This window comes from Rana temporaria, chromosome 1 (genome assembly GCF_905171775.1).
Source record: "Rana temporaria chromosome 1, aRanTem1.1, whole genome shotgun sequence".
Taxonomy (NCBI): Eukaryota; Metazoa; Chordata; class Amphibia; order Anura; family Ranidae; genus Rana; species Rana temporaria.
Genome location: NC_053489.1, coordinates 331,801,933 through 331,820,390, shown reverse-complemented (window position 1 = coordinate 331,820,390; position 18,458 = coordinate 331,801,933). Strand labels below are relative to the sequence as shown.

The following is an 18,458-nucleotide window of genomic DNA, read 5'->3' as shown; positions in this document are numbered from 1 at the left end:
GCGGATCAGTTCCAGCGGACAAATCCGGTCGCCTGTACGGCCTGGCGTAATGATTCGACGCATGCGTGGAAGTAGTTACCTTTCAGCGTCGCACATCGTCGCCGCCTCATCGTCGCGGTGACGGCGCGACACGTCACCGCGGATGTATTCTGCGCGGATTGCGATCTGATGGTGTGTACAGCCATCAGATCCAAATCCGCCAGAGGATTTATCCGCTGGAAACGGTCCGGTGGACCGTTTCCAGCGGATATCCTCTGGTGTGTACGAGGCCTCAGTGTACTTGGAAAAACAGTGATGATAATATTGTAATCTCCACTGGTGTCGGGGCTAACTAAAATTCCTTTATGTAATCTGTAGAGTACTGCCGAACATGTTTGCCCTAAATAAATCAGTATATACATCAATAAATTAAAGGGATTGGCCATATTGGATGTACATCAATGAATTAAAGGGATTGGCCATATTGGATGTACATCAATGAATTAAAGGGATTGGCCATATTGGATGTACATCAATGAATTAAAGGTATTGGCCATATTGGATGTACATCAATGAATTAAAGGGATTGGCCATATTGGATGTACATCAATGAATTAAAGGGATTGGCCATATTGGATGTACATCAATGGATTAAAGGGATTGGCCATATTGGATGTAAATAAACAAAGTAAAGGGATTGGCCATATTGGATGTACATCAATGAATTAAAGGGATTGGCCATATTGACAAGTAAAAACTCAGCAAACAGAATTACAGATAAAGCGCCTGATTATTTTTAATGGCCTTTTTAAATGTATTTATTTAGTCAGTTAGTTCATTATTTTACATTGGCTATAATGAAATCTGCTAACATGCTATCAACCAGAGATGAGTGAATGTGTTCAGATTTGGCACTAAGGGAGTTCACTACCATATGTGTGGGCACCCTTAACAGCTCAGTCTCAATTTGATGATGTAGTATGCAGCTCATGGGTGTATCATTCCATCATAACGTACATACAGTATATACACTATATTTGACTTTTCGCTTTAAGTCAAATGGCTGCTCAGAAGAAATTTTTGAGAAACCACCCAACATTTGAAATAATATGAGAAATTATGTAATACAATAATATATATAGTGAGTGCACCAAACTAATACAGCAGCTAGAACTTAAGGTGACTATACAACCCTTGTAAACCACAAAAAACAATACACGTGCAACGCTTAATGGAGGTATTATATTAAAACATGTATACGTATAAATAGTTTATACAACGGGATTAAACAAGAACCCAATGTCCTTCAGGTATTAGAAATGTCAAAACAAAAGTCCATATATGAAGAGAATCTTTTCCTTCTGTGATAGGGAGTAATCAGTTACTATATATTTTAGAGCAACAGTCCATGCATAGGAGAAAACCTATGAACATATAATTGGCAGTAGTCTTATCAGCACACCAGAAGCAGTAAATGATAGAGCATAACAAACTATTTACTTAAAGAAAAACATTGGTTTAACCAGATGGTGGTGGGGTCATAAATCCAAAAATAACTTTTTGAAAATAAATTATAATAAATATGTCTCAAATATTACAGATCTACAGATTTTCCCACTTGACAGGCACCCAGGTTGCATTTTGTCAGCTTAGTAAATTCCCTTTTTACTAATGTTATCCTGAGTGCATCACTTTTGACTAACAACTATTTGCTTACTGTTACCATTATGTAATAAATAAAACATATATCAGGACATAATTGTAATATACTATTACTTACTATAGATTTTAAAAGTCATGTATTGCTCATTTAATGTACTTTGGAGAATTATCAGAGATAAGGTACAGAGGAAAAGTTTTTATGTCCTCTGGGAGATTAATGACATTTGTACTTGCATTACATTACATTGCATCATGTAACATTCTGTAAATACACAAGGGTAATCTCAAGAGATTCATTTGCAGTTTATACTTTACAAGCTAGTGTTTAAGGTAACCAAACACACAGGTGTGTGAGTATTTGTGGTATTACTGCACAGGATTTATTGAAAAATGATTGACCACTGTGACCGAGGTAACAAACAGATATAAGATATGTAGCAAGCTATCATACACTACACTGCATTAATCAATTGATAGAATGACTGATTGACCACTGTACAGTGGAACCTCGGTTTAAGAGTAACTTGTTTTGAGAGTGTTTTGATTTGCGAGCAACTATTGTTTTTTAATTCTGACTCGGTTTGCGAGTGTTGACTCGCAAGACGAGCAGAATTCAAGCTAAATAGGCCTGCAGTACCTCATTTGGGCTAAGGTACGGGGGCGCAGGAGCCAAGAAAAACATAACATTGGCCTGCAGTACCTCATTTGACCTGAGGTATGGGGGCGCATGAAAGGAGCCAAAGTGTCCGCGGGACTTTTTTGCTGTTTTCCACGCTCTCTGGTGCAATTGGTATTGCGTCCGATTGAAGTCAATGCGGAACACATTATTTTCGTTTCCATTGACTTCAATGGGAAAACTCGCTTTGATATGCGAGTACTTTGGGTTACAAGCATACTCCTGGAACAGATTATGCTCGTAATCTGAGGTTCAACTGTACTTAAATATGCACAATTGCTGTGCATTCTTTTTTACAATTGTAAACATTGTATTCTGTATTGATGGTGTTTTTTTTCTATATTTACATTTTAATGTTTTTATCATCTTGTAGGGCTTGTGTGTTGTCCATAACTTTAAGGGAACACATGGAACTCCCTCTAAACTGAAGCCTGAGGATGCAAGAGGGATGCCTCTAATGGCTTTCCCCAGAGTAGAAAGTCCTCTGGAGACTTTGAGTGCTCAGGTATTATCCCTTGTTGTCATTTAGTCTACATTTTTACAGCTTTGTGAGCAATTCTACAGTATAGAATATCTATATCAGTTTTAATCTTTTAAAGTGACAAAGTACATTTTATTGAAGTAAAATAGGGGTCCACACACACACACACCTGTTCTGTACAACAATATTGCAGAGAAACGTCACTTTCCTCCACATGTCGCAGTGCCTGTAAAGTGGAACTTCCACTTATCTGATTCCTCCCCCCTCTGTTGCCACAATTGACACCTTTCAGGGGGAGGGGGGGCAGGATACCTGTCTTTGAGGAGCCTCAGCCATGACATCATGGCTGGGGCTCCCTCCTCCCTCCCCTGGTCGCCAGGCCAGTAGGAGAGAGGAGCGGGCCTCGTGCATGCACAGTAGGGTTCCCTGGCGTGAAGCCGAAAGGCTACACTGCCGGGTACCCTTACATGCAATGGCGATGGCAGCACCCGACAGGTGATGGAAACATCATCTGCAGTGCCGACATCGCTGGACTCCAGGACAGGTAAGTGTCCTATTATTAAAAGCCAGCAGCTGAAGGAGGAGTAGCTACTGGCTTTTATTTTTTTGGGGGGCAGAACACCGCTTTAAGTGACTCCTGTAGCAAATCTTGAGATCCTGTGCTTGGTCTCTCCTCATAGTTTGGCTCCAGCATCATTCCTGTGGTTCCTGCTACTGTTAGTCAGAGACAGCACAGGAGCAAGGGGGTTTGGGTAGGACAGGTAGTAGGGCATTTTTTTCCCCACTGATGCCTACTTTCTCAGAGATTCTTGCAGTGCTTTGATTATCCTTTAGAGCCCTCAGATTTACCATATTTTTCACTCTATAAGACGTACCTGAACATAATACGCACCTAGGTTTTAGAGGAGGAAAACGAGAAAAAATTATATTCTGAACCAAATGGGGTACTAAAATATTTACCAGTGCCAAAGAAATGCAGCCTGATCATTGCCATTAATGCAGCCTGACCATTGCCAATAATGCAACCTGACAATTGCCATTAATGCAGCCTGACCATTGCCATTAATGCAGCCTGACCATTGCCAATAATGCAGCCTGACCATTGCCAATAATGCAGCCTGACCATTGCCATTAATGCAGCCTGACCATTGCCATTAATGCAGCCTGACCATTGCCAATAATGCAGCCTGACCATTGCCAATAATGCAGCCTGACCATTGCCAATAATGCAGCCTGACCATTGCCATTAACGCAGCCTGACCATTGCCATTAACGCAGCCTGACCATTGCCATTAACGGAGCCTGACCATTGCCGTTAATGCAGCCTGACCATTGCCGTTAACACAGCCTGACCATTGCTAATAATGCAGCCTGACCATTGCCAATAATGCAGCCTGACCATTGCCAATAATGCAGCCTGACCATTGCCAATAATGCAGCCTGACCTGTGCCATCGCTCAGGCTGCTCTCTCTTCTTAGCAAGTGTCGGCCGGAAGATCGCCCGGCGCTCGTGAGGGCTTGGGATGTCTTTGCTCGGCTCTTCTGCCTCTCTTCTTGTATTAACATGGCGATGGCAGCGGGGGCATTGCCGGCAGTGGTGGGGGTGTTGCCAGGGGTGGCAGGGGGGCACTGCCTGATGTACATTCGGACCATAAGACGCAAAGACATTTTCCCCCATATTTTTGGGGGAAAAAGGTGCCTTATGGTCTGAAAAATAAGGTACCTAGCTGTTAAATTAAGTAATGGGGTAGCACATGACCTTTTTCTATTTTCCCCACAATGCAGTACTTAGGCCAATCACCAGGCCCAAACACTGCTATTAAAAGAAGAGGAAAGGGCATTGGAGCATATCTAAACTCAAATCCAAAAATTTAATGTGTTGTAGCTTACCATTCTTTAGATGTGATGGCAGTAGTTTTCTTTTCTTTTCAAAATGTTTTCCTTTATTTTTATCTGATGATCCTGCCAGTAACACACTTCCTGTCCCGTTTTGCTCGTCAAGTTCAGTGTGAAGCCGCCGAGGATCTCGGCGAGCCAACTTTCCTCATTGAACAACGAGGAAATAGAGAACATGTTCTCTATTTGGCTCGATGAGGAACTCGTCGGCTTCCTCGGCAGAAAGTGTACACACGCCGGGTTTCTCGGCAGAATTCAGCTCCGATCGAGTTTCTGGCTGAATTCTGCCGAGAAACTCGGTCGTGTGTACGGGGCCTCACTCACTTTAACACATCAATTGGGAAGCAGCTACGTCACCCTGTGACACTCTCTTGATTTTGACTAGGGATGAGCTTCGTATTCGAGTCAAACTCACGTTCGGCTCGATCATCGTATTGGGCCGTTCGCGCCAAATTCGAGTGGCATGTCACGGCCCATAATTCACTGCGGCATCGCAGTGCATTGCTGGCTGATGATTAACCAAGCATGCACTATGAGCCGCATGCTTGGCCAATCACAGCTTGCAAAAAACAGAGAGCCATAATTGGCCAAAGTCAGGGTGACTTTGGCCAATTTTGGGTCAGGGGGTTTAGTACACGCCCCACACTATTTAATGCTGCCTGGAAGTCGGCCTTGTGTAGTGTGTTGGTGGTTTACAGAGAGATAGAGAGAGTATCATTTTTTGGAGTTAGATAGAGCAGGCAGGCAGGCTAGTTAGTTAGAGTTAGGCCTCGTACACACGACCGAGTGTCTTTCTTTTTTTTGCAGAGGAAACCGGTCGTGTGTACATTTTCATCGAGGAAACTGTCGAGAAACTTGACGGGCCAAAAAGAGAGCAAGTTCTCTATTTCCTCGACGGTAATGGAGAAACTTGCCTTGTCGAGTTCCTCAACAGCCTAACAAGGAACTCGACGAGGAAAACGATGTGTTTCGCCCGTCGAGTTCCTTGGTCGTGTGTACGAGGCTTTACAGTGTGTAGAGGATATATATGCATCCCAGGTGTTGTATATATATTTATACACTGTAATTGAGTTTAGCTAGATCCGCTCTTCCTAATTTACTGACAGGCAGGCAGGTGATTGTGCTAGCTGCAGTATTTTCATGTGGTGTACTGTCTGTGTCCTCTGTACAGTGTGCATCTAAAGCTACGTCAATAGATTTTTTGGTGTTTCTCATATTAATTCCTAAAGGCAGTAGAGCTGCACGATTCTGGGAAAAATGAGAATCACGATTCTTTTGCTTAGAATGAAGATCATGATTCTCAAAAAAATGCATGGTGCTTTTGTTAGCATGCATTTTTGTGATTTTTTGTTTTAGTTTTATTTACACACACATTATATATATATGTGTTAATGGTGTAGATGGCGGCCCTGAGTAACACCCAGCAGGTACAATATTTAAAAGGAATTTTTATTTTTTCACTTTAAGCATCATTAAAATCACTGCTCCAGTTTTTAAACCTTTTTTTTCTATTGATACATGTTCCCCGGGGGAAGACCCGGGTTCTCAAACCCATTTTACAATAATAACTTGCATATTAGCCTTTAAAATGAGCAACCGAACAGGGGGGGGGGGTGTTCGGCTCATCCCTAATTTTGACTTCAAACACCTGCTCTTCTTCTCATTTTCATTACATGGGGGAAGGAGTTCTGTTGTTCAAAGAAGTTAGCTATGAAAACTGATAATGTAATCTGAGATACTCTGGCAGAATTAGGTATTTGTTGTACTTGCAGAAAATGTACTGCCATGTGATATGGACTGGTAAGCTGCAATATATTATATTTTTGTTCTTCAGTGTAGATATCCTTAAAGTGGAGTTCCGTCTGGGTAAAAAAAAATAAAATAAAAAAAATTAAGTCAACAGCTACAAATCTTGCAGCTGCTGACTTTTAATATATGGACACTTGCCTGCGATGTCGCCACCCAAAAAGGATCCATCCCTCGGCTACGGGTGCAGGCGACGGCATCCTTACTAAGGGAAACCGGAAGTGAAGCCTTTCAGCTTCACATCCTGTTTCCTACTGCGCATGAGCGAGTCGCACTGCACTTTCTGAATGGTCCCTGCTGTTTTTTGGGACCTGTGTGTCTCCCAGAAGGCAGCGGAGGAGGGAGGAGGGCCAGACATTGTGTAGTTTGCCACACAATATTGTGGCGATCTTTCCCCAGAAGTGGGAGCAGATACCTGGATTTGACATGTATCCGCCCCCCCCCCCTTCCCCCTGAAAGGTGCCAAATCTGGCACCGGAGGAGTGGAGGAATCCGATCCGTGGAAGTTCCATTTCTGGGTGGAACTCCGCTTTAAACTCTGTGTAAGATCTAATACATGTGTAGACTCTGACTCTGTAGTGATGGTAACACATTGTTTATTTAAGGTCCCTGATAAGAACACACAGCCACAACTTGAGAGTGGAGGAAAGGAGATTTAATCTGAAATTGTGTAGGGGGTTCTTTACAGTTAGAACAGCAAGAATGTGGAACGCACTGGTATCAGCTGGGAGTATGGCATTCCTTCCTATAAGGGCATAGTTTACAGGAGTAAGATTATTCTTGGAATACCCAAACTAATGTGTGCATGCACACACACGTGCACACAGTGGTGTTCATGGACCTGAGCCTTTTTTCAACCATATTTACTATGTACCTATGCTATCATAGGTGAGCAGGGTGGTAGTGGAGCATGGGAAAGTGTCAGTTAGTCGAAGTGGTGACTTAGAGAACCTGTCACTTTGCCATGAATTAGCAAAATTACAAATTCTCTTCAAAGCACCAAAATGTACAGTAAAACTAGTCCAGTGAAAGCTCTTGTCCTCTGCAAACGTGCCTGTGAAATTATGAATGAATGAATTATGAAATTATTGGATGTGCATTGGATGTGCTTGTACATGAGAGCATATCTTGCTTTCAACTATTGATCTACTGAAGCAGTGTTGCCCTCATGACTGTTACACACTGCAGGGTTATTTTCGAAAGGTAAATCCACTTTGCACTAAGTGCAAACTACAATTGCAAAGTGCACTTGAAATTGCACTGAAAGTGCACTTGGAAGTGCATTCGCTGTAAATCTGATTTTTATCATCCAATCATGTGCAAACCAAAATGCTGTTTTTTATTTTCCTTGCATGCCCCCCTCGGATCTACGGCAACTGCACTTCCAAGTGTACTTTCAGTGCAATTCAAGTGCACTTTGCATTTGTAGTTTGCACTTGTAGTGCAAAGTGGATTTGCCTTTAGTAAATAACCCCCACTGTCTAACAAAGCTGTAGTCATATAACCAAAAATAAAACCTTTTTTTTTTTAAATCGGTGAAGCCACCTAATTAGAATCACTTGGGTCTCAAAGCATCAATATATCCACAATCATAAAAGTGTTACAATGTTATCAAATCTGTTAAACATATGTTTACATTGTATTCCATTTGTAGTTATCTGTATTCCATCTTCACCTTCCCTGCATGCTGTTTTAAATTAGACTAACTATGAAAGTGCTTCATTGGTCCTTAAAATTAGAGAAAAAGCATTGAGCCTGACTATTTGATTAATTTGATGATTAATTTAATGTCCTGTCCTTTTTAAAGTAGCTTAATTATGCAATGTGATAAGATTAGATATTACAGAGAGTCCAAACACTGGAATTTTGCCTCTCTTAGTAGCCATTCATTTGGGGCTAAGTTACTACATAGCTATCATACAGTTGAACCACTTTTTCGGGCATCTTAATATAAAACTTTCCAAACAAAATAAATTATATTAACTAGAACTGGGTTTAGCATGGCTAAGAATTAGAAATCTACTGGATATTTTATCACCTAAAAATAATGTAAACTGTTCGGGTGAAAAAATCTGTATCTTGGGTGAATTCAGATTTGCTATATATGTAAGTGCAGTTTTTCAACTGTATAAACACCCCAAAAAATGATAGCATTTTACAGAGGCACTGTCTTTCTTCCTTCTACTGCTAGATTTATAGCAGTATATAAATATTTGCAGGTCATGTGCAGTATATTACATTGTATCAGTGAGGATGGAAAACAACTATTATACACAACAAATACTTGTTCCATTACAAAACTGGTAAAGCATCCTACAAAAAAGAGTTACAAGTGTTCCCTCTAGTGGTAGAGAAAAATTATTATAAGCTACACGTTTTATATTGAGTTCATTCGTATTCCTATTGAATAGTCAGTTACATGGAGTTTTTGATACGTTGCAGTACAATGCAGTTTTCATCTTTTTAAAATTCTGTAACCTTTCATAAACAACCCAATGTTATCAATGACCCCCCTGGTGTGTGTCGCGTTCTTCCATGTGCCCCTTTATTGCATATATTTATTGCTAGTACCCCTTAATATGTAGAAAATGCTTGCTTACAGCAAAGATGGATGCAGACACAGGGCCAGGCCATGCTGCTGGAAACTGGATTTATCTCAGTAAAGGTAACCCATTATATTGGCATTTTCCCAAAGGCTCTGGGTTTAGTACAAATGTATAATTAACCAGTTGCAGACTTTGGGCATACGGCATATGCACTAAAAACTTTGTGGAATGCCGCTTGCACATTTTTTTTCTCCTGCCAATGCTCCTGAGCCACTGCTGTGTAGTCACTGCTGTGTAAAATTAATCTTTTTTCAGAGCTGGATTGAGGAACACTATACAAAGTAACAGTGTTGATGTTACATTGTCTTTACTCTGTTTCTTTCATGTGTAGATCAAAGGGGTGATCTTTGATCTAAATGTGATGTCAGTAAAAGCAACCTTACACGTAAAAACAAAAATGCTTGAATAAATTGTTTTCCTATTTAGTCCCTCTCTTAGTTAACCCTAATAAGCCCTAATTGACACCTTTCTTTTCTTCTCCTTGTTTTTCTACTGATTTTTTGATTTAACTTTTTTCAATTTCCATTCATTTTACTCATTAACTATTTAGTGTTGTATTGAAAACATGTGCAAAATTGGGGGGGAAAAAAGCCTTAAATTCATTTGCAAATAACAAAAAATTGCTTTGCTCCAGAAACATAATTTTAATGTCATTATAAATTGGACAAACTATACAATACACTGTATATGTTTTATCTATGGTAACACTGGTTGTTTGAAAACATATACTGGTCAAACTAGAAAACAACATCCTTTCCTTAGTGAACAGCAGGTTGAGCTCCCAAAAGCAAAAGTTTAGGAAGGGAGAAGCTTGGAGAAAATGTGAGTAAATATGCACTATAGGAAAGGTCCAATGGAACCAGTTTTCCAATACATAATAAGGTGATGCAGCTTCTGGGTCCCAAAAATGCTACGGGCAATATCCATTTGAAGAATGGCTAAGTAGCATTGTCATCTTGGCACTGGAAACACAGTTCTAATCAAGGAAAAATCAGGGTCTCGAGGTAATTTCTTGCCATTAACCTATAATGCATAAAATTATTATACTAGATCTTGAATAGATCGTGGATATGTTGCAATTACTTTTTTTAAAACTTGCCAGGAGAAACACTTTAAGTAAGTAACACTGACATCATATAATATTTTCTTATGTTTTTATTTCAAAATGCGTGTTATGGAAAAAATTCAAACTTTTACAAAACTCTCATAAAAGAGAGGAAATAAAAGTATCCATAAAATATCAGATCATAAAGGACTACCACCAGTCTAATGTCTGAGACATTACAGAGATATGAAGGAAGCATAGCAGCAAAAAAATATATATCAGATTATCATATACTATTTTGAGTATATTGTACATCATAAGCAAACAGATTTGTTAATATAAGTTGAAGCACATCAGACATTCTCACTTCTTATTTAAGTCTTTAAAGAACACACCATTTTAAAACTGTTCATCATGGTTTTATGTGGTCTTTAAAAGTTCTGTTTATTAAGTTTATGTAGTCTATATTCTATTCCCAGTGAATGGTTGACTTTTGATTCAATGTTAGGCTCCAAAAAGTTAACTTATTTGATTGCATTGTCAATTGTAGGAAATGGGGACATTATTTGCACTATATGACAATAGGGCAGCCCTCAAAATTTACATTCGCCTGCTCGTATTTTGCGAGTAAATTTTGAGGGCTTGCGAGTGTGGGCTGCCTGGGAGCAGGGGGGGCGATCAAGGAGAGGAGAGTTGCCGCACGATTGGACGGGTGATCTGTCAATCAATGGCGTTGCTAGGCAGGTGCGGAGGGTGCGGTCTGTTTTTTTTTTGCCGCTAACCCCGCTGGAATAACACCTCCAGCGCCCGCAGCCGTGCCTAGTGTGTGTCCTTCTTCCTCCTCCCTACTTCCCTGCTGAGCCAGTGACATCTCATAGACATGATGATGTCACGATCTCCACCCGGGTGGTGCGGCTGCACGCTATCCTCGTCTGAGTCTCCTCTCCAGCTGCAAGTGAGTGCTGCAACAGGTAGGAGGGAGGAGGGAGGAGTGTAGAGGTTGGTAAGGGGAACAACATTGCGTGGCATGAGATCAGAAGTCCAACAATCCTGGATAGAGGTCAGCCTCTGGAAAACAGGCACACTAATGACCACACTTGGACCCTGTGTTGTTAACAAAACACGCTGAGACAAGCCACTAATCGATGGAAATCTTGACAACTGGCCATTACCTGTGGTGGCAAAGGTTCTGGATTTCTGGGCCTTGTGGTTCTAGCCATGCTGTGCCCTGTAGTTCTAGCCATGCTGAGATCTTTAGTTCTGGCCATTCTGGGCTCTGTAGTGCTGGCCATGCTGAGCTCTGCTGTTCTAGCCATGCTTGGCTCTGCAGTTCTGGCCATGCTTGGATCTGTTGTTCTGGACATGCCTGGATCTGTAGTTCTGGCCATGCCTGGATCTGTTGTTCTGGCCATGTCTGAGTCTTTAGTTCTGGCCATGCTGGACACTGTAATTCTGGACATGGTGGGCTCTGTAGAGCTGGCCATGCCAGACTATGTAGTGCTGCCATGCTTGGCTCTATGTTTTTGACTTTGCTGGACCCTGTTGTGCTGGGGGGGGCTTGTAGTGTAAGGGGGGTCTATACTTAGGAGGTGACTGTACTAAGGGAGGGGGGTCGGTACTTAGTGGAGGGTCTCTATTAGGTGGAGGGGGGTCTGTACTTAGTGGAGCGGTGATCTAGACTGAAGGAGGGGGGTGGGCTATACTTAGGAAAATGGTGGGTGTATACTGAGGGAGGGGGCCTTGTACTTAGTGTAAGGGGGGCTTGTAGTGTAAGGGGGGGTCAGGACTGGGGGAGGGGGGTCTATACTTAAGAGGTGACTGTACTAAGGGAGGAGGTATGTACTTAGTGGAGAGGGGGTCTAGACTAAGGGAGGGGGGTCTATAGTGAGGGAGTGTGGTCTGTACTGAGGGGGACTATAGTTAGTGGAGAGGGGAATATGTACTCAGGAAGGGGGTCTGTACTATGGGAGGGGGTCTGTACTTAGTGGAGGGGGGTCTATACTGGTGGAGGGGATCTGTACTGAGGGAGAGGGGTATATACTGGTAGAGTGGGGTCTGGACTGAGGAAGGGGGGTCTTTACTTAGTGGAGGGGTTTTGTTGTAAGGGAGGGCATCTGTACTTAGTGAATGAATGAATGAATGAATGAGTGAAGAACTTATATAGCGCAGCACATGCGAACTGAATCGCCTCTGGGCGCTCGCTGTTCCTGTCTCTTTTGATATCAAAAGAAATGAGTTTTGATCTTTCTTCTAAAGGTCAAGTGATTCTCCTCCAACCGAATGCTGGTTGGTAAAGCATTCCATAGTCTGGGACCTTGGAGCGCAAATCTTCGCTCTCCTTTGGACTTGTATTTGGCTTTGGGTATCTGGAGCAGATTTTGGTTGGTGGATCGCAGAATGCGATTGGGGTTGTGAGCTTTTATTTTTTCGCATAGATATTGAGGGGCCTTCCCATGGATGAACTTATGTATCAGACAGAGTGCTTTAAACGCAATTCTATCTTTTACTGGCAACCAGTGAAGGGTTCTCAGTGAAGGTGAGATCGATTCCCAGGGTTTTTTCCCAGTCACCAGTCTGGCGGCCGAGTTTTGAACGACCTGCAGACGAGTGATTTGGTACTTTGGGAGTCCGAGGTAAAGGGTATTTGCATAGTACAGTCTGGAGTTCACAATTGTTCCCACTACGACCGCTATGTCTTCTTTGGGAATGAATGGGATAAGTCTGCGTAGTAGGCGCAGCAGATGGTGAGATCTGCTGACTACTGACCCTATTTGTGCATCCATTGTCATGTGGGTGTCAAAGATGACCCCTAGACTTTTGACTTTGGCGCTAGGGGTGATGATTTGGCCCAGAATGGGCGGAGGTGTCCAGGGTGTTGCTGGTTGATTCTTACGACTGGCGTGAAACAGAAGAAGTTCAGTTTTTGCCCCGTTGAGTTTAAGATAACTCTTAGTCATCCAGTTTTCTATCAAAGAGAGACATTTCTCTAGACCGAGATGATGATCCTTTTTGTTGCAGATGCGAAAATACAGTTGTGTGTCATCTGCATAGGAGTGATAAAGTTGTTTTTGGGTACTGATGATTTCAAAGAGAGGGCGAAGATATATGTTGAACAGTACCGGCGACAGGGGGGATCCTTGAGGGACTCCGCATGACACCTTCCTTTTTTCAGAAGTGAAAGGACCAAGTTTCACTGTTTGTGATCGGTTTTCCAGAAAGGAGGAGAACCAAGACAAATCACCTTCCGTGACTCTGGCTACTTCAACTAGCCGAGTCAGTAAGAGTTTGTGGTCTACTGTGTCAAATGCTGCGCTTAGGTCCAACAGAACCAGAAGACAAGATTCTCCTTCGTCTGCAGCCTCGAGAGCATCGTCCCATATTTTGAGCAGTGCTGTCTCCGTCCCGTGTCCGGGACGGAAACACGATTGAAAAGGATCGAGCAAATTATGGGTATCTAGATGCTGTTACAGCTGTTGTACCACTGCTTTCTCCATCACCTTGGAGAGGATGTTCAGGCCTGTTATGGGACGACGATGTTCAGGGGCCTTGGGGTCGAGGGTGGGTTTCTTCAAGATAGGCTTGATTGTGCCCTGTTTCAACAGGGTGGGTACCAAGCCTTCCTTAAATGATTGATTTATTAGCTGCTTGATAGGTGGTGCCAGAATATCGGCGCATTCCTTCAGCAGTTTGGTGGGGATAATGTCATTAGGCGCTGTGCTATTACGCAAGGAGTCAATGATGTTTTTGGTAGTTTCAATGGAGATGGGTTTTAGGACAGACCTCGTTGACTGCGGCCAACTTGTGTGAGCGTTGGGTGTGGGTCTAGGGGGAAAATTGAGGGGGGTTCTGTTTTGCTGAATGCTTTCACGGATCCTTTCAATTTTGTTAATGAAATAATCCGATAATTCATTGCAAAATTCTTGGGTGTCTGAGTTGGGGGCTTCCAGACAGACCGGATTCATGGTCTGGGTGACAAGCTTGAACAGTTCGCGGGGGCGGTTAAGGGCATTAGTAATGATGTAGGAAAAATGATTTTTTTTGGCCTTGAAAATTTCTTTGTGGTATTTTTTTGTTACTACCTTATAGGTGGTGTGGTTTTCATCTGAGGCGCTTTTTTTCCAAGCTGCTTCTGCTCTTCTGCGCTCTTGCTTTATCAACGCCAGTTGGTCAATAAACCAGCCGGCATTGTTTTTCCGGATGTAAGTTTTGCGTTTGGGTGCTACTACGTCGGCTGACTGTAGTAACGCTGCGTTTATGGCATCCAGGGTTTCAGTGGCTGATTGATGAAATTGGATTGTTTTTATTTTGTTTCCTAATGTTGTTTTGAAGAGTTCCGAATGGAGCTTCTTCTGAGATCTTGTCCAGTGCGTAGTCACTGGTTTTGATGTTTTTATTGAAGGGGCGTTTTTAATAATTATGAATTTTATTATATGGTGATCTGTCCATGGTAGGGGCTCATTTTTCAGGATTTTTACTTCCAGCTCTTGTCTGAAAATAAGATCAAGGGTGTGACCTGAGGTATGCGTGGGCCCACACACTAGCTGTTGCAGCCCTAGTGCTTCCAAGTGGTCAATGCAGGCGTCGGCAATGGGATCCTGTGGGGGAGTTGGCCCAGAGGTTAAAGTCTCCCAGCAGCAAAAGATGTTTGCTGTTTAGGGTGTAAGTGGAGATGAACTCTGTTAAAGAGGAAAGAAACTGCGATTTTGGACCCGGAGGTCTATAGCAGAGTAGGATATGGACGGTCTCCTGAGGATTTGAAGTTGCAGAGAGAGGGTTTCCATGAATGGAAGTGGGCTTTGGAGGATGGTTTTGTGACCGAGAGGTGACTCTTGTGGATCACCGCCAATCCTCCTCCTCTTTGCCCCACTCTATTTTCTGTTATTATGTGATAATTTTCTGGCACCAATTCACTCAGAATGGTGTTACAGTCTGCTGTAAGCCAGCTTTCTGTAATGAAAAGACAGTCTAAATCGCATTGTAGGATGAGATCATGGATTTCCAGTCGGTGTCTTACTGCCGATGTTGTATTGACCAGAGCGCATGATATGCGCTTTGGTTGGGATATGTTGGTGTAATGTTTAGCTGTCGATCGTCGATCGATTCTAAACAGACATTCTTTCTTTAAGGCATTTTTGGTGGCGGTTGGTAGTATTGAGGCAAATGGCTTTATGCCCCAAATGGTTACTGCCGAGTATCTCAGATTAGTCATGATTGTTGACACACTGGGGGGTGATGTATTATCGGGGGGTTTCCTGTAATGCTGGGAGGGACGATTCGCTGAATCGTACTTCCCTGTTTGATCCAGAGGAAGGCGAAAAACCCCTGTCTGTGCTATGCCAATGTGCCGTGGCAGGGGAAAAAATTCCTTCCTGACCCCCCAAGGGGCGATCGGATTTATACCTGGATCAAGATGCTACCGAAGCCTGTGGTAACTTCTAGGGGGGGTGTACCAATAGGGAGTTATTGGGTTGAGAATGTGGTGGGGGTGAGAATCAGGGGTGTACCAAGCTGGGCCCGGGCTGAGGGTCTGTGCTCCCAATGGGGGGCTGTGCAGTTGGGTGGCCAGAACCTAAAAGGGCTGTTGGGCTATCTGGAGGTGGGTGGGAGGCGGTGAGCTGTTTGTGGGGGTTTTTGGAAGCAGCTCGGTGTGTAGTTGCGGCGCGCCGCTAGGCCACGGCTGAAGCCACAGTCTTTCCTAAAGTTGCGGCCGCCGAATAGAACCAGAAGGTGGCACGCGGGCCGCCGCCGCGGCTTGTCCTGAAAAGGACAGCCGCTGCTAGTGGTGGTGCAGTGGGGTACCCCTGTGAACCAGGGGCTTACCTTAGGAAGGAGCCAGAAGCCAGGAGAAGGCAGATCTATCGGCGCTGGGCTGGACTGGACTGGCGAACCCTGCCTATTCTGGTGCCTGAGCCACACGTCCTACTCCTAGGAACGTGCGCCGTAGGTACAGGCAAGCACCAGATTCAAGCCCTAGGGGAGGGAGGACTGCCGAATGCATGGAGCACGGAGGGGGACTGTGCAGCCAGTGAGTACTCAGGGAGCACACACAAAAACATGTCCGCTCAGGACGTGGAGGGGGGTCTAGACTGAGGGGGACTTGGCTTAGTGAAGTGGGTCTGTACTTCGTGGAGGGGGTCTGTACTGAGGGGGACTGTACTTAGTGAAGGGGATCTGTACCAAGGGAGGGGGGTCAGTACTTAGTGGAGGGGGCAGGCTGCATTTTTGGGCACGGATAAAGTTGTTGTTAACATTTGTTTTTATAACTTAATTCTGCATAAAACATTTAAGTGTCATTTCATGAGATAATTTATGAGGGCGTGTTTAGGGGCAGGATTAGGGGGCGGGACATGGTAGGGGTTGGGCGGGGCAACTGGTGGCGAGTACGTCTTGAGGCCTGGCTAGTAGCTCAGGACTTGAAATTTTGAGCCCTGCAATAAGGTATTTTTTTTTTTTATCAAAATAAAGTATTTTATTGAGACAGAGTAAACATACGTCACATTACATGCAGGATACACGGCATTAACAACAGGAATACAAACTCTACAATTACTCATTAAACCAAGTCAAGAAACCAGTAGGGGATGAAATGGAGGCCTATTACTCATCTCCAACTAAGTCCAGTTATGCTCTTCGTGTTCTGTCCCCCCTTGCCTGAGGGCCCATGATTCTAGGTCTCAAATATATGGTAATTAATAAAGATCTGTAGTCAGGCCGTAAGCCTACGACCTGATTAGACGTTCTATCCATCTTTTTATTATGTACCCGTGTCTCATGTCCAGTAGTATACATACTCCCCCATCTATTTGGTACTCTAATGTACCCTAGACCCAGTCCCACCGCCATGTTTCCAAACCTTACAACATTCCGAAAACATGTATGTTCTACTACACCTTTCTCTGCTGTCCTCTATCCCTGTAGGAGCCTATCCATAATTAGTTCCGCTGGCCCCAAGCCCGGTGTATCCAACCACGGTTGCCATAATGAATAGAATTTTTTTGATGCCTGTCTATGTTGGTATGTAATTTTCTCTCGTATCAGCATGTTGTTCACCATCTTTACCCAGAGTCTTTTAGTAGGCACTCTGGGGGTAATCCAATATCTTGCAATAGCTCTCCGGGCCGCATACAGCAGCCGAAGCACAGCCGTGTGTCCATTGGGGGAGAGAGAAGGCACCTCTAGTGCCCCAAGGAGACACACCACCGGATCTCTCGGTACCGGAAAGCCATATGCTTGTGATATAGTGTTCGTTACATAATGCCAGTATCTAAAAAGTTTCGGACATTTCCACATCATGTGAAGTAAATCCCCTTCGTGTGCGTTACATTTTGGGCATAATGGAAAGTCTCTTATTCCCCACTTAAAAAGACGAGCAGGTGTCCTATAGACCCTGTGAAACAGGTATAAGTGCGATAATCTGTGCTGTGCAGAGACCGATACCATCGGGGCTGAAGTCAAGCATAATTCCCATGTATCCCCGTCTATGGGGCCTAAGTCTTCTTCCCAGCCCCTTCTACAAGGTAGTGTCGCCGCATTGTGGGTGATCCCAATCAGTCTGGAGTAGACCCGTGAGATCATACCCTTCTTATCTCTATTCGCTATAACATCTGTGTGTAGGGGGTGCTTTGTGATCGAAATAGGGGCAAGGCTACTCTCGCTCTGGATGGCATGTCTTAGTTGCAGGTATTTGTAGAACTGCGTTCTAGCAAGTAGGAATTCGTTTTCTAGATCAGAGAAGGACTTCAGGGCTGAGCCTACATACAGCTGAGCAATATAGTGAATTCCTGCCATGGTCCATTGTCCAAATCCCTCCAATTTAGAAAGCTCTTTGTAGTAGCGATTCTGCCATATGGGAGTAAGGGGACAAACCCCCTTGATTTTAAAAATGGATCTAGTGTATTTCCATAGTGTGTTCAATAATACAACGGATGGCAGTGTTTGTTCTAGGTGTGGGAGCCCTGCCTCTAAGTGTGATATAGCCGGTAGTAGAGAACCCTGTGGTATCAGTGGTGTCCGTATCGGGTCGCCCACATCTACCTCCCCCCAGTTCCCCAAGTGCTGTAGTTGCGATGCTACGAAGTAGTACCGAGCGTGTGGAACCGCCATGCCCCCTTGATCCTTAGCTAATTGTAGTGTTTTGAGACTAATTCTTGCCACTTTACCGCCCCAGATCAGATCCCTGAACTGAGCGTCTATCTGTGCAAACCATTTGTGTGGAATCCACACTGGAGAGTTGTGGAAAACGTACAAAAGCTGGGGGGCCCACACCATTTTAATAAGGTTTGTTCTACCCGTGACCGAAAGGGGGAG

At 43.6% G+C, this 18,458-nt stretch overlaps 1 protein-coding gene across 2 annotated transcripts in view; it reads left to right on the top strand.

The window, feature by feature from the left end:
* The window catches only part of PLPPR1 (phospholipid phosphatase related 1), a 206,168-nt gene that overhangs the window by 179,877 nt on the left and 7,833 nt on the right, over positions 1 to 18,458 (top strand). The window contains exons 7-8 of one of the 2 annotated variants that reach the window (XM_040361010.1): positions 2,691 to 2,822; positions 9,103 to 9,165. In XM_040361010.1, the coding sequence (XP_040216944.1) occupies positions 2,691 to 2,822; positions 9,103 to 9,165 (195 nt within the window). The remainder of the gene's footprint in view (positions 1 to 2,690; positions 2,823 to 9,102; positions 9,166 to 18,458) is intronic. The other variant, XM_040361011.1, reaches the window with a different exon arrangement.